This window comes from Podarcis pityusensis, assembly GCF_964106645.2.
Source record: "Podarcis pityusensis genome assembly, chromosome: 2".
Classification (NCBI taxonomy): Eukaryota; Metazoa; Chordata; class Lepidosauria; order Squamata; family Lacertidae; genus Podarcis; species Podarcis pityusensis.
The window spans coordinates 107,324,646-107,336,717 of record NC_138029.1 but is presented as its reverse complement, the minus strand read 5'-3'; the positions used below and the strand labels follow the sequence as shown (position 1 = coordinate 107,336,717).

At 49.6% G+C, this 12,072-nt stretch overlaps 1 protein-coding gene across 5 annotated transcripts in view; it reads left to right on the top strand.

Annotated features, from left to right (window-relative positions):
- The window catches only part of CPNE9 (copine family member 9), a 29,473-nt gene extending 23,257 nt beyond the window's left edge, over nucleotides 1-6,216 (top strand). For all 5 annotated transcript variants that reach the window (XM_080992906.1, XM_080992904.1, XM_080992905.1 and 2 more), the window contains 5 exons: nucleotides 2,518-2,645; nucleotides 3,534-3,636; nucleotides 4,584-4,641; nucleotides 4,940-5,013; nucleotides 5,658-6,216. In XM_080992906.1, the coding sequence (XP_080849032.1) occupies nucleotides 2,518-2,645; nucleotides 3,534-3,636; nucleotides 4,584-4,641; nucleotides 4,940-5,013; nucleotides 5,658-5,810 (516 nt within the window). In that variant the 3' untranslated portion in view covers nucleotides 5,811-6,216. The remainder of the gene's footprint in view (nucleotides 1-2,517; nucleotides 2,646-3,533; nucleotides 3,637-4,583; nucleotides 4,642-4,939; nucleotides 5,014-5,657) is intronic.
- Nucleotides 6,217-12,072: the final 5,856 nt, after the last annotated feature.

Below are 12,072 nucleotides of genomic sequence, written 5' to 3'. Positions count from 1 at the left end.
TATGATGTGAATTGCCTAACCTGCATCCCATAGTTACCCAACTGTTCACATCCAACTCTTGGCTTCGTTTTTCTTCTCCTTCGCTCCAGTTACTGGTCAGTGCGGCATTCCTTTTCAAGACTAGCACAGATGATGGGATGCAGCGATGAGTTTGTGGCAGAACTCCAGGGCTCAGGCCTCTAACCTGTTTCCAACGCCAAGTTTTATCTCTGGATTGTGCAGAATAGACGCGTGTCATAGAATCATAGAATCATAGAGTTGGAAGAGACCACAAGGGCCATAGAGTCCAACCCCCTGCCAAGCAGGAAACACCATCAGAGCACTCCTGACATATGGTTGTCAAGCCTCTGCTTAAAGACCTCCAAAGAAGGAGACTCCACCACACTCCTTGGCAGCAAATTCCACATGTCCCTCTCCACCAAATAAATGAAGCCCCTTGCTCACTGTTCTGTGGTTAGTGGGGCAGGTCTTCCAGCTCAGGGTTTGTCTTCCAACAGAGGTCCCTCAATCCCCCTTTCTAAAAGTTTAGTAGTGGTGGAAGGATCCTTAATATTGTTTTGCTCACCGCCTGTTTTCTATGGCTTTTAGTGCTTACAGTATGAAACATGCCACAGGTATCAACAAATGCGTGTGACCGAGCTTCTTTAGCACACCACAAAAACCAGATTGTGGGGAGGGAGGGAAGGAAGCTTAACTTTTTTACATGCACACAAAGTCTCCATTCCTCATGCCTCTTAATACGTCTTAAATGCGCAAGGACAGCCGTAGCTACAGGCGAGCTAGCCGGGTATTTTGCCCTGGGTGAAGCCTCCAGAGGGGCACCATTGAGTCTCCCAGCCTGTGTGTGGCAGGGGCGCCAAACTGGGTCTTTAACCCGGGTGAAAGAAAGCCTAGTTTCACACCTGGCAAGGATTATCTGCTAAGGGTGGAGGGTGGGGGGACTCACACATCCTAAATAGGGAAGTGAGCCCAATTTGCACTGCCTTCAATAAAGCACACCCCATCCAAACTCTGGAGCTGGGATTGCTGCCGGCTGAGCTGTCCTAAGCCCGATAGAGGGAAAGCAAGCCTTTGAAATAAGAGTTTTGAATGCCATCCTTTTGATTAGTTCGAAGCTGAAAAGGGGCTCATCCACACCTCCCTTTGCCCTGACGCTCTCTCCTTGGGAAAACCAGCGGTTTGCCATTTGTTCTGATTCAGCGGTAAATAGAGTGTTCTCCGGGGGGGGGGGGGAGCTGCAGGGCAAATGCAAATCCACTCAGACTCATGCCCAGAAGGCACTTTCTAGGCATGGAACCAGCAGAAGTGTGGAAAAGCTCAGAGTTAGGGTCCAGCATAAGTTCCACCTGCCTGATCCAATCCTTGCCACTTTCAGGGCTTATGCTGGCATAAGGTCCACTGGTCTCTCTCTCTCTCTATATATATATTAGCATATCATTTTCAACAATTATTAAACATACTTTTATATCTTGTACAATTTTTTTTTACTTCCATTAATCACATATGAAAATTTTTCAATCTCTTAATTTACATTTCTTACTTTCACTATTACATTTAAATATCATAACTAACGTCACTCTTCTTTGCAATGTTTCATATATTTCTCCTTACAAAACTTCTTGTAGTTCTACTAGCATACCGTATTTTTCACCCTATAGGGCACACCAGCCCATAAGGCGCACCAAGTTTTTTTTGGGGGGGGGAACTAAAGAAGAAAAATTATTTTCCCCCCAGGCAAGGGGCTGGGGCGGGGGAAGCCCAAGCTTCCCCCGACCCCTGCCCCAGGCTTTGGGTTGCAGGCTGCTATCCGCAAGCCTGGGGAGCCCGCGGGACCTCCCGCCGGGCTCCCAGGGCCTGCGGATAACTTCCTGAAGCCTGGAGAGTGAGAGGGGTCGGTGCTCACTGACCCCTCTCGCTCTCCAGGCTTCAGCGAAAGCCTGCATTCGCCCCATAGGATGCACACACATTTCCCCTTCATTTTTGGAGGGGGAAAATGCGTCCTATAGGGCGAAAAATACGGTAATTTGTTGATTACAGTTGCTCTTCAGATAATTCGTATATTTCCTCCAATCTTCTGCAAATCTCTGGTCCCGCAGGTTTCGAATCCTTCTTGTCATTTTATCCAATTCTGCGTAGTCCATTAATTTTGTCCGCCATTCTTCTTTCGTCGGTATTTCTTCTTGCTTCCATTTCTGGGCCAAGAATACTCTTACCGCTGTTGTTGCATATAAAAACAATTTAACAACTTGTCTATTAATATCCTCACTTAAGGTCCACTGGTCTTAGCTCTAGCTAAGCCAGGATTAGGGAGCTACACTGGTATAGCCCGGCGGTGGTAGGAACTGGGTGGCTGAGCCAGAGATCCACCAGATCCTATCTTGCAGATCTCGGCTTTGGGTTCACCTGTTACTGGCTGTTGTTGCTGTTGTTGGGGTTGTCTTGGCAAAAAATATCCATGTACCTCCCTTCCTATAAGATCTGTGTAGTCCATTAAGAACGGCACTGTTCTTTCCTTAGAATCACAACCCGGACAACCCCAGCTGCGAGGGCATTGAGGGAGTGCTGGAATCTTATTTCCACAGCTTACGCACAGTGCAGCTATACGGACCCACCAACTTTGCGCCAGTCATCAACCAGGTGGCACGGTAAGTGGGCACTGAAAAAGCATCGCATGCCGAACAAGGTCCTGCCCCCCTTCCTCTCGGGAGTCTTGCGTTGGGCTGGGGGCAGAACATCTCTGAGTTGGTCTTTCCAAGATGCAGTTGTTGCAACACCCAGACCCAAGTCACCTCTGCCTTCAAAGGAGCCCAGTCTGGCTCCAGGGCTTGCATGTTTTCAGTGGCACCTTAGGGAACATCCCCCTTTCCCCGGCCGATCCAAGCAGCGCGATTTGAACCAGCGAGGACCAGCGGTAGAGAAAGGTGCAGGAACCGCCAACCCGAACCTTCTCGGTAGTGGCGCCCTCCCTGTGGAACACCCTCGCTTCAGATGTCAAGGAGATAAGGAATTACGCAACTCTTAGAAGACATCTGAAGGCAGCCCTGTATCGGGAGGTTTATAACGTTTGATGTTTTTAATTATGTTTTTAGATATGCTGCAAGCCGACCAGAGTGGCTTGGGAAACCCAGCCAGATGGGTGGGGTATAATAATAATAATAATAATAATAATAATAATAATAATAATAGTAATAGAACTTAATTCGTTCTGGAGGTCCATTCTTAACCTGAAACTGTTCTTAATCTGAGCTACCACTTTAGCTAATGAGGCCTCCCGCTGCCACTGGAGCACGATTTCTGTTCTCATCCTGAAGCAAAGTTCTTAACCCGAGGTCTGGGTTAGCAGAGTCCGTAACCTGAAGCGTCTGTAACCGGAAGCGTCTGTAACCCAAAGTACCACTGTCATAATGATGCCCTCTATTTCAACTCTCCGGCTGAGAACTCTGTTTGCTTGGTGGGCATAGCTCCATAGTGTAGTGGGAAGCGGTGAAGAAGCAAGGCATGTCTTGGTCCTCTCAACTCTCCCTCTTCCTCAGGTTGGCGGCCCAGGAGACCGACGGGTCCCAATATTACGTCCTGCTCATCATCACGGACGGAGTCATCTCTGACATGCTGCAAACCAAGGAAGCCATTGTCAGCGTGAGTCCAAACTCTCCCTTTCCATGCTGGGAGAGGGGTGGGGAAGAAAGGGAACACAATCAAGACTTAAGGGGAGGCATGAAAGCTGGTCACCAGCAGCTCCCAATGTCACCTTAAGTGCCTTCTTGAAGAAACCGGTGGTCTCCACCTGCCCTCACCGCCTTCTCGGTTGAATTTGCAATAAAGTGGTCAACACAGGCTTCCTCATTGCCCACCCCCCAAACCCCATAAAAAGGCCTTCTTTACATAAACGATGGTGCGGGCATTAACCACCGGCAGAGTGAGGCTGAGAGGTCCCAGCACGGCCCTGCTGTGCTGAGGGGTAAACAGCTTTGCAGCCAAGATACGTAGCAATGTCCACTGTTTTTATGTATGTGTGCATAAAGGTAAAGGTAAAGGAACCCCTGACCATTAGGTCCAATCGTGACCGACTCTGGGGTTGCAGCGCTTTATTGGCCAAGGGAGCCGGCGTACAGTTTCCGGGTCATGTGGCCAGCATGACTAAGCCGCTTCTGGCAAACCAGAGCAGCGCACGGAAACGCCCTTTACCTTCCCGCCGGAGAGGTATCTATTTATCTACTTGCACTTTGATGTGCTTTCGAGCTGCTAGGTTGGCAGGAGCAGGGACCGAACAACGGGAGCTCACCCCGTTGCGGGGATTCGAACCGCCGACCTTCTGATCGGCAAGTCCTAGGCTCTGTGGTTTAACCCACAGCGCCACCTGCGTTTGCATACACAGCTGCAAATGTGTGGATTTAGATTAGCCCAGGGCTCCTTGTGACCTTGATCTGGATCTGCAAGGCTAAACACCATGTGGGCATAGCTGTCAACGTTTCCCTTTTTAAAGGGAAATTCCCTTATTCCGAATAGGATTTCCCTTTAAAAAAGGGGAAAGTTGACAGCTATGCATGTGGGATGCATCTCAGACAATGCAGTTCTCCCCACAGGCCTCGTCTTTGCCAATGTCTATCATCATCGTGGGAGTAGGGCCGGCTGATTTTCTGGGTAAGTGTTGCCCTGATCCAAGATGTGTGATGGGCCAACGATGAGAATTGGGTTGGGTGGACCTGTACCAACCCGGTCCAACAGGGTGACAGTCGGTGGCTTGCTATGCTTCAGCACTTCGCACAAAGCGGCGAGAGGGCCACCACCGAAGGCCACGCTGCGAGGCCGATGACTAGGCCTCGTGGAGCTGGGTTGCACGCAGGGAAGATGTGCTTTCGTAGGTGCCCTGTACTTGGGCAGCAACCCAAGGAGGATGGCAATGAACCTTAGCAGTAATTCATTCTTGTGTGATCCTCAGCTATGGAAGAGCTGGACGGAGATGAAGTGCGAGTCTCCTCCAGGGGGCGCTATGCTGAGAGAGACATTGTGCAGGTAACTCTTTTCCAGAGAGCATGGATGGATCAGCGATGCCAAAGGGTGGGGGGGCTTTTTGGAGGGTGGGGCAGGATCTGGCCAAGCACCTACCCTTTCTCTCTCATAGCTGTCAACTGTCCCTTATTTGGTGGGAAAGTCTCTTATCCCAGTGCTGTGTCCAGCTGCTGTCATTATTATTGAGGATGTCCCTTAAATTCCCCGGGTTTCAAAGGAAGCAGCTCCTCTCCCTCCCTCCCTGCCGGCCAGAGAGGAGGGAGGCTCCAACTGTGTTGCTTGGTTGCGTTGCTCACTCAATAAGGAGTCTCAGTACGACTGGGGGCTGGAGCTTGCATGCCTTGTGCCAATCAAATCGGCTGCATTGCCTGGGGACTCGCCTTTGCTCAGCGCTTCCCAGCGGAGAGGTGACGGTGGTTTTCCTTGCTGCATCCCCTCTGCCGGGTTGCTGCGCTGTGGGAACACTTGAGGCTTCGTTTGGCTGCTGGCTGGGCTTTCTGCCTTTGGCTTGGAGGGGCTCAGAAGTTGAACATACCTGCATTCTGAAAATCCCTTATTTTGGCTGCTGATCCCTTATTTTTGAGGCTGCTGGTCCCTTATTTTCAAATCTGTAAGTTGACAGCTATGTTCTCTCTCTTTCCACCCAGTTTGTGCCATTCCGGGATTACGTGGACCATTCTGGGAACCACGTGTTGAGCATGGCACGCCTGGCAAAGGACGTCCTGGCAGAAATCCCTGAGCAGCTCCTCTCCTACATGAAGACCCGCGACATCAAGCCCCTTTCTGCTAGTCCGCAGTAGCTCCGCCCTCTGCCGTAGCCTGAGCCAATGAGGGCGTTCCGCTCCGGCTGGGACTGAGACGACTCCTACCAATTGGGCAACGTTGGCTGTCCCCAATGGGCTGGGTGGCTGGGACAGCTCTCTCTGTGGGAGGTGGGCCGGGGCATGACCTTCCTGCCTCACACAGGTGCCCTCGGAGATGCCAGCACAAAAGCATGAACCCACCCAGAATCTCACAAGGGATGGCACCAGAGTTCACAAACCAGCCCTTGGCAAGGGGCACGACGGACCAGGAAGGAGTTTGGAAGGAAGCCTGCATTTTGCTGAGGGCAGCCAGGGACGATGTTTTTCTTCAGGTTCTCTAAGTAAGGCGCCACTGAGTTCTGTTTCTGCCTGGTTATCAACAATAAACCATCCTTGGTCCCAGGTTCTCTTGCGTGCGTGTGGTGTTGTTGTTGCTGTGTCGATGAGGGATTGTGGAAACCATGCCTTGTGAGGAACGGCTGAGGCAGTTGGGTATGATTAGCCTGGATAAGAGACGACCGAGAGATGATAGGATAGCCATCTTCAAATATCTGAAGGGCTGTCAAATGAGAGATCAAGCTCGCTTGTTTTCTGCTGCTCTGGAAGGTAGGACCCGAACCGATGGGTTCAAATGACAAGGAAGGAGATTCCGACTAAATATCAGGAAGAACTTTCTGGCGGCAAGAGCTGTTTGAAAGTGGAACGGACTACCGTATTTTTCACTCTATAGGACGCACCAGACCATAGGAGGGGGAGAACAGGGGAAAAAAATTCTCCCCCTCTCTGCTCAGCACCCCTTTTGCGAAGCGGCAGGAGAAACAGAGCCCCTTCCATTTCTTCTCCCGCTTCGCTGAAGGGGCGCTGCGCAGCTCTCCCTCTCTGCTGAAGCCGGGAGAGTCTTGCTCTCCCGGCTTCAGCAAAAGGAACCCGAAGCCTTCAGAGCGCAGTGTGAGTTCCCGCTGCGCTCCAAAGGCTTCAGGTGGCTATCCCTGAAGCCTGGAGAGCGAGAGGGGTCGGTGCGCACTGACCCCTCTCGCTCTCCAGGCTTCAGCGAAAGCAACGCGAAGCCTCCGGAGCACGGAGGGAGCGCTCCCTCTGCGCTTCGGAAGCTTCGCGTTGCTATCGCTGAAGCCAAGGAGCTTGCATTCACTCCATAGGACACACACACATTTCCCCTTAATTTTTGGAGAGGAAAAAGTGCGTCCTATAGAGCGAAAAATACGGTACCTTGGAAGGTGGCGGACTCTCCTTCGTTGGAGGGTTTTAAAACAGACGTTGGGTGGCCATCTGTCAGGGATTCGTTAGCTGTGATTCCTGCACTGCTGGGGGTTGGACTAGATGACCCTCAGGATCCCTTCCAACTTTACACAGTTCTATAATTCTATGATGTTACAGAGTAGTTGTCCCAGAGGGGTGAAACAGCTGTGGGGTTGTGGCTTTCTGCCATCTCAGGCTATGCTTCCCAGTTAAAGACCAGCTCAAGAGGTAGGCCTCTTGCTTATCCCACTTTGGGAACTAGTAAAGTTGCAGGGCTTTTTAAAGATTCAGTTTACTGATAGCAACTCCACCTCAGCCCTGAGTACAAAATGAATTGTTAATCTGATGAAGCCACCGGGATGTGGGGATTTTGGACAAGAAACTACAGCACTGGCAACAGAGACAAGGAAGGCGAAACTTATTTTCTTCATATTATAGCTTAATTCAGAAAAGATCAGAGCTTAGGGTAGAAACATATACCAGGCCATGGTAACATTTTAAAAGGCATACAGTTTTCTAGCCATACAGGCACCTGCTTTTCCAAGCCCTTTGAAACAGAAGCTTCTTCCATGGCCAGAGCCCAGGCCAAATATCCCATTTGCCCAATGACACCTTGAGAACAGCAACTGAATACTGCTGGGTTCTCCTTTTGCAGACTAAGGATATACACACCATACCATGAAAGCACATGAAACGCATATGGCTTTCACACACAAACAACATTGGGAACTATAGTTTGCCCCTCAGCAGTGCTACAATTTCCAGCACCCTTAACAAACCTCAGTTCCTAGGATTCCTTGCAGGGGTGGGGGGATCCCATGTGCTTGAAATGTTTGGTGTGGCTCTGACCTAAGTTTTAGGACAAATCTTTCATTTCCCTGACAGATGGGGAAACCCTGATATTGTAAGCCTATAAGCTAGGAGCTTCTTTCCACCGATGCAGCAATTCTCCAGCCCCCTAAGACTCCCTCTGCAGACTATCCAGGAGGGATATTTCAGTGCACAGCAGCGGCAGCGGCCCTGACTGGTGAGGTTCAATTGTTTGAAGCCAGCAAGCAGATGGGAAGGGAGTATTCCCGCGGCAGGGCGTTTGGCCTACTTTATCTCTGCTCTCAGGAAGCGAAAGCGCAGCCCAGGGCTGAGCCTGCCTGAATAAAACATGGAACAGCAGAAGCTGGCAGGATGCCTCCGCTCATCTGATCCAGCGGGAGGGCCACCTTTCAAAGGCTTCCCATCATCGCCATCACCCCCCACTCCTCCCACATCCCTGGCTGGGGGTCCACCTTTTGTCTTTGGCCAAGAAGGTGCAGGTAATTCGGGGAGGGCCTCAGTTCCTGGGCAGTTGCTCATGGCAGGCAGGCAGTATGCTTAGCAAACGGCCTTGGCGGTGTGCAAACCCTTAACTGCGTAGGAAGCAGTGGTGGCAGGTGACCTGATAGGGCGGAAAGCAAGGAGGCCAACAGCAGGGGGCACTGCAGAGCCAATGACAGGCACTGCCAACCAAGGGTGTGTTCACACTACCACTGACCCTATTAGGTTGTGGGTGAACATATCAGACAACACAGCGATTCTTCAAACAGCTCTTGTTCATTCACAGGCCAGAACAGAACTGAACTGAAGGGTTGAGCCAGCCTGCTTATACAGAGCTCCACTACAACACAACAGTAACCACTTTCTGTAACTATCCAATCACTGAACGTCACTTTCAATCCCTTATTTGCATATGTGGACCTGAGTGAAAACTATCTACAGTATCCCCCTGCTGGCCCAAGGTGAGGACTTCAGTACATAACAGACCTCACACCCAGTGTGCTGCCACGGCTAGTTTTTCAAGCCACATTCACACGGTGTTTGCCACAGTCCACATCGGTCCTGTACTTTCTTGACAAATACTGTTGTCGGATGTGTGTGTTTTCCCCTCAGACCAGCTTCAATCCAGCTGGAAAATTTAAGCCCCGCTCACTTTGGGCTTCCTCACAATGTGAATGTTTATTTGAGACGGCCCTTGTGCATGCACAGAGGACAGCTTCCTTTGTGCTGTGCATCCCAAACACCTGAAAGCCAGCCTGGTGGGCGTGGTTTGGAGTAAATGGCCAAACCCCCCCAAGCCCATGGGCCAAATTTGGCCCATGGGCTTGGGGGGTCCTACCCTAGGTTGACCCAATGGCCTGACTGTAAAAGGCAGCATCTTATGTTCTAATTACTATAAATAGGAGCTAAGATCAGGCTAGAGTGACAAACAGCTGCCTCTTCTTGTTCTAGAAAAACCTCAATTTGTGGGGAAGGCGGATGATTCACATAGAGAAAGACAGTCTGCTCCTACACTTGCCTGGCATTAGTCACCACCACCAAAATGGCCACTTTCAGTTAGAAACAGGACATTCCGCCTTAGCGTCATTGTGACGTGGGTACCTTGGTTCCATGGCAACTGGTGTAAGCAGAAAACGAAGACCTCTGGGCGAATATAGGAAGTGGCCAAACGCTCAAACACAAATGTTAAGAATGGTCAGCAAGGCTGCTTTTAGGAACTAACAAGGAATTTCTAGAGCTGCCCAGCTACAGCAGCCTAGAAAAGTGTTCCTTAAAGAGATACCCAAGGAGAAAGAGTGTTCATAGATTTCTCCCAGGTCAGTCCTGAGTTCGTCTAGATTTCTGGATTTCCCAACAAAATAAGTTTGTTTCTCTGCTCTTTTTTGACTCTAGCCATGGTGGAAATTCAGGACAGCCTTTAGGCTGCAATCCTACACATTCACCTTGGAGCAAGTAGTCTTTAACTTGTTGTTGTTTAGTCGTTTAGTCGTGTCCGACTCTTCATGACCCCATGGACCAGAGCACGCCAGGCACTCCTGTCTTCCACTGCCTCCTGCAGTTTGGTCAAACTCATGCTGGTAGCTTCGAGAACACTGTCCAACCATCTCGTCCTCTGCCGTCCCCTTCTCCTTGTGCCCTCCATCTTTCCCAACATCAGGGTCTTTTCCAGGGAGTCTTCTCTTCTCATGAGGTGGCCAAAGTATTGGAGCCTCAGCTTCTGGATCTGTCCTTCCAGTGAGCACTCAGGGCTGATTTTCTTCAGAATGGATGCGTTTGATCTTCTTGCAGTCCATGGGACTCTCAAGAGTCTCCTCCAGCACCATAATTCAAAAGCATCAATTCTTCGGCGATCAGTCTTCTTTATGGTCAGCTCTCACTTCCATACATCACTACTGGGAAAACCATGGCTTTAACTATACGGACCTTTGTTGGCAAACCTTTAACTAAATAGGACTAACTTCTGAGTAGGCCTTCATAGGATTGTACTATTAGTATATTTGTAATAAATAATCGGCAATATCTCCTAAATCTTCGCGTATGTAAATAAACAGGGGTGCACAGCTATACACACATAGGCTGGCGGTTGGCTTGTTGTCTAATCTAGGTTGACTGGGCCTCACCTCTTAGCAACTACGACCTGGTTTGCACATAACAGTAAACCCTGGTTTAAATCAACCTTAGTGAGTGAGTCTTACATGTGAATCCAGGCCAGCATCTCAACTATGGTTTATTCATTATAGTTTGTTAAGGAAAGTAAGAATCAAAGAAATGTAGAATTGGAGGGACCACTAGGATCACCTAATCCAACCCCCTGCAATGCAGAAATCTCTTACCCAACATGGGCTTGAACTCAAAACCCTGGAATTCAGAGTCTCAAGCTCTACCAACTGAGCTATCTCAGAAGCTTGTTGTCGCCTTACTTGATCTCAGCTATGGGTTTATATGTGAACCTGGACTATGTCACACCAGGCAAAGATGGTTTTATGCTTCCTGTGACACGGCAGGACAACTCACATTTCAGATTCTCAGGACGGCCCCGTTCCGTGGACATGGTTCCTTAACCATGATCATTCCTAAGAACAGATCCCAGAAGCAAGAACAGTCCTGCAGCAACATCAAGAGTGACAAAACAACCGTGGGCTTCCTGCTTGCTAGCTCCCTGAAGCCATCTGGCTGAGCTCTGAAGAAACAGGAAGCTGGAGTAGATGGGCCTTTTGGTCTGATGCAGAGGGCTGTTCTTATGTTCCTACATGATGGAGGCATAAGCATTTGTCAAAAGAATGAGTTGGCCGGTGAAGACGAACTCTAGGGGGAGAGAGCCATCCCTTTGTCAAGCGAAATACTCCCCTCAGGAGAGTATTTTCAGCGACCAATCTCAAGTCCTCAGCCTTTGGGTCAAGATATGCTCGAAATGGTAAATAAACAGCTTGCCTCAGCTCACAGCCTCCACCATGGCTTTATTAAAAAACATCATGTAATAATTATAGATTCTTTCCTTAAGGTTCTGTGATTAATGGGAGTAATTGACTCACTAAGAGGCCCCTGATGTAACAGCAGGCTCCAAGACTAGGCAGCTCAAATGGAGATCAGGTTGTTTTTCCTACTTTTGCTGACATGGAAATAGGAAGATTATTATTATTATTTTGCAGCACTTGAGTGACGATACAAGATTTTATTACTTTTTTTTTCTTAGGAACATAGGAAGCTGCTTTATTCTGAGTCAGGTCACCATTGGTCCAGCAATTACCTACGTGGTTTGGCTCCAGGTCTCCGAGATTTCAGACAGGGGAATGCCAATCACTGAACCTGGAGGCCACTTTTGCCCCCCCCCCCATGTATACAAAACATGAAATCACCCATTATCAGATCCCCAATTAACACACCGTCAGGAAACAACAACAGACTCTGCTGCAAACAAAATAAGAGCCTACTGGATCAGGCCAATCTTAGCGCAGCATCCTGTTGTCACAGTTGTCACCTAGGTCCCTGTAGGACAGTGTTTCCCAACCTTGGGCCTCCAGCTGTTTTCGAACTACAATTCCCATCATCCCTGACCACTGGTCTTGCTAGCTGAGGATTATGGGAGTTGTAGTCCAAAAACAGCTGGAGGCCCAAGGTTGGGAAATGCTGCTGTAGGAAACCCACAGGATCCAATCACAAGAGCCCTCTCCCCTCCTGTGGTTTCCAGCAA